Source organism: Cariama cristata, unplaced genomic scaffold, assembly GCF_000690535.1.
Source record: "Cariama cristata isolate BGI_N322 unplaced genomic scaffold, ASM69053v1 scaffold41021, whole genome shotgun sequence".
In the NCBI taxonomy this organism is placed as follows: Eukaryota; Metazoa; Chordata; class Aves; order Cariamiformes; family Cariamidae; genus Cariama; species Cariama cristata.
This window is the reverse complement of record NW_009598310.1, coordinates 1-3,575: the sequence shown is the minus strand read 5'-3', so window position 1 is coordinate 3,575 and position 3,575 is coordinate 1. Positions and strand designations below refer to the sequence as shown.

The following is a 3,575-nucleotide window of genomic DNA, read 5'->3' as shown; positions in this document are numbered from 1 at the left end:
GCTCCCCCCAGATCACACTGGCCTTGCAGTCACTGTCAAAAACAGCCACAGCACCATTTGCTGGCAGGAAAATAGCACTGTCCTTGCCTTGCCCTCTCAATCCAGCTGTTGGCAGCCTGTTGAACCGGGTGGAAATCTGAAGGAAATCACTTTCCTCCCATTTCTGAGGAACCTTCAGAGCTACCAGAGCACACCACCGATGTTCCCATTTCCAAGGATGGGCTAAGCCCTGACCAAGAGCAGCTCAGCCACCACACTAACGCTTCGGCTGCAGGATGTCTTGGACAAGAATGCCTGGGTCTGCAGCCCAAAGGAGGACAGCCGACTTCCTTTTCCTGAGCCTATATTGGTGTTGGATGGGAGTCTGGTCTGAGAGGACACAGGGTTCTTCTATGGCAGTGCTCCACTGAAGGTGGCAATGGGTAAACACAGGAGAGAATGAAACTCGGAGGGGTCCTGGGGAGGCAAAGAGGACCTTCTCAGTGCAAAGAGATCGCTGTCCCTGGGTTTGTAGCACACAGAGATCTCACATCTGCAGGGGAACAAAAAGAAACCAAGATATAAGTAAGGCATGTGGCTGAGAATCACAGTCCTCAGGTGCAGCAGAAATATCTGCAAACAGGAATCAGTGCTGTCTTTAATAGGACTGGAGTTTGAGTGCTGAGAGTTCAGGTCTTTAAGCTGGCTCAGATTGGGACCTAGAGCAAAGAGTAATTTCTGAAACTCACTAGGGAAAACGAGAACTTTTGCATCCCCCAAGCTCCTTTTCCATTTTGTGCATTGAACTCTCCCACTAGTCCCCTGAGTTGCACAACAAACAAGTTAAGTAAAACACTTCTCTTTGGGGTTATTTAAGAAAGATGTGAAATCTTCTTCCATTGGAGTCAGCATAACCTTGCAGAGTTCTGCTTTCTCCAAGGGAGAAATTAAAATGCTTCCACATTTTTAAGACCTGTGGATCAACTGGCTTGATCTCTTTGTGCTCATGGAAGTGTGTTGTCTACAGTGAGTTTTCAAATTCCATCACCTGGGAGGCCAGCTTGATGCCCTGAGGACATGACTGATGGGTGAACAGTCAAATGAACAATTCTTTCTCTACCCCTGTCTCTCCCATGAAGATCATGGGTTCCTTCTGCAACGGGTATGCCAAAAAGTGGTGGGGAACCCAAATGAGGTTTAGAAGTTGAAGGCTCTGCTCACATGCCCGGTGTTCTTCAAACATCTTATTTATGTTGCATAGCTTTGCTCTGGCTTATGACTGAAAGGGCTGTCTTTACAGAGTCGAACAGTTGACTGGGAGACCATACTTTAGACTGTGGCAGTCATGAAGGTAAACTACTGCTGGGATCTGAGCAGGACCATCCATCCCACCTGAGCTCCACTGCACTACAGAGCTTGGAGCTATGTCACCCAGCTTGGGCATCTGGCATAGATCCACCATGGTGCTCAGGACCTCCTCACCCTGGTGACCACCCACGCTTCACGGACAAGTCCTTCCACACAGGATGCACCATTCCAGAAGCGCTGACTGCCACACTGCAGGTCCTACCTGGTTACACTCTGCAGGATCTTCTGCTCATCCTGGTCCAGGCACACGGCGAAGGAGGACTGGACACCGATAATCTGGACCTTGTCTACTTTTATCTGGGACACACTGATCTGCTGATAGAAAAAGAATCTGAGTGAAGCAGCTGCCAGGCTCAGTGCAGTTCCCTGTGCAGGGAAGGGGAGCAGGGGAGCTGGGCACCCCTAAGGCAGGCCTGGTGGCCAACAGCAAATGGATCCCCCCAGGAGCTACTCTCTCCTGCCCCGCTTCCCTCCCAGCTGAGTCAGGCTGACCTCCTGTTACCAAATGTGAAAGCACCATGATCTGAGTTACCTGATTGAAACTTTTTTTGGATTTGGAGTTTTGCCTTTTGACCACCTCCGTCATGGTTAAGTTGAGACATTCTGTCTTTGAGGCTGTAACAAAAGAAAACTGTTATCACTTGGGGCTTCTGGGCCACTGGTGGGAACTCAAGTGGTCCCTCCACCCCTCAAAGCATCCCAGAGCCAGTGGCTCCAGTAGGACCCCGCCGCTGGGGGAAATGCAGTTCTAGCTTTCCTTCCCTCACGCTAACCCACAGGGAAAGAAAGCAATCAGAGACGCAGAGGTAAACATCCTCTGTAATTTCCAACTGCTTTCCAAACACAGCAGAAAAGGACATTTAATGATCTTCAGACCTAAACAAGAGAAAAAACCGCATTGTCCCATCATGACGAGGAGATTCTAGCTCTCCCAGCATGGCCTTTCCTGCAGTCTACCTGGAGATGGTTTTTCATTTCTGGAATTGCAGTGACATCCTGTGGTCAAACTGCTGAATGTGAAAGGGGACGAGCGAGGGGACCAGGTTTCTCTTGGAAGAAAGGAGATTTGTGAAGAGGTTTCTCCCCAGCGTGGAGCTGAGGACACCCCCTGACGCAAACCCACAGCGCTGGCAGCACAAGTGAAGCTCCTGAACTAGGGCACAAACGTCCAACTCAAAGTCTAGAGGAGGTGAGACATTAACTCCTGCTGGGTTTTTTCCCAGGGTTCGCTGCATGGGTGGTGCAGCAACAGGAGGGATAGGGGGGATACAGGTTGACGGAGCACGTAGGAGATGTCTCCTGTTTGGTAGATTACCTATTTGCCCTGACTACTCCGCTCACAAACCACACATCTGCCAGACACAAAGCACACAAGGAAAGAGGAACTAAAAAAAAAACCAAACCCTCAGTTTACTCAGAACTGGGTGTCTGACTGCCAAAACAGCAAGAATGAACAGTTATCGCTTCTAAATACACACACAGACTAAAAGTCTTGCTGCTTTTTAAACAGCTCAAAGCCTTATTAATACCCCATCGGAAACCTGATTAGAAAAAAAAAATAACTATGAAGCAAAGCCATGGGCAGCCAGCTATCTCTGAGCTGCAGGAAGGAAACCAGGCTGAAGCACCAGCTCAGTGAGAGCCAGCTGAAAGGTAGCTGCACGGCACGGCTGCACGGCACGGCAGGACAAGCACCCTCTCCCTTGGTCCTACTTCATTTAACAACAGTTTTACTTGTCTCTCCTTCTCCTTACTAAATAAGTGTTGCTCTGGGAAGCACCACTCTCCAGTGATCATCTTGCTGCTTGGACTGTCCCAGTCCCATCCCTAATGGGCATCCCATTTCCCTGGCTGGAAGCTTTGGGACAGTGGGACATCAAATGCCCTTTGTTGGTGATGTGGTGCTAAGGACAGCCAAAGATTACAGGATGCCCCAGAGAACACTGGGCACCTCCCATGTATCTCCTGCATTCACAAATCCCTCATTTGCTCCAGCGAGAAGATCCACACTGTCCTCTCGCTCCACCAGTCCCTCCCGTTGTTCCCTATGCAAAGCCACAAAGACCAGCTCTACCCACCTAGTTCCTCATACTTCTTGCAGGCTTTGCTAAGGTTGACAGATGTGCAGACCTTCTCGACATCATTCCAGTGACTTCTTCCACTGATGGCTGTCTGCAGGGATCAATGGAAATCCATGAGATAGAATCATAGAATTATTTAAGTTGGAA

The 3,575-nt window shown here is 49.5% G+C and overlaps 1 protein-coding gene across 1 annotated transcript; it reads right to left on the bottom strand.

The window, feature by feature from the left end:
• Positions 1 to 214: 214 nt before the first annotated feature.
• Positions 215 to 3,515, bottom strand: LOC104168589 (phosphoinositide 3-kinase regulatory subunit 5-like). Its single transcript, XM_009709216.1, has 4 exons — positions 3,426 to 3,515; positions 1,880 to 1,962; positions 1,550 to 1,662; positions 215 to 532 (listed from the first exon to the last, which is right to left on the bottom strand). Exons 2-4 carry the CDS (start codon positions 1,931 to 1,933, stop codon positions 391 to 393), a joined length of 309 nt encoding a protein of 102 aa, XP_009707518.1. The 5' UTR covers positions 1,934 to 1,962; positions 3,426 to 3,515; the 3' UTR covers positions 215 to 390.
• Between the last annotated feature and the right edge of the window lie 60 nt (positions 3,516 to 3,575).

What these genes read in the sequence shown, in the direction of transcription:
- LOC104168589 (XM_009709216.1), bottom strand. Translation starts at nt 1,933, where the DNA reads ATGACGGAGGTGGTCAAAAGGCAAAACTCCAAATCCAAAAAAAGTTTC. An exon ending in CCAAAAAAAGTTTCAATCAG is followed by an intron (nt 1,663 to 1,879) that starts GTAACTCAGATC and finishes TTTTTCTATCAG; the next exon opens with CAGATCAGTGTGTCCCAGAT. An exon ending in ATCCTGCAGAGTGTAACCAG is followed by an intron (nt 533 to 1,549) that starts GTAGGACCTGCA and finishes GTTCCCCTGCAG; the next exon opens with ATGTGAGATCTCTGTGTGCT.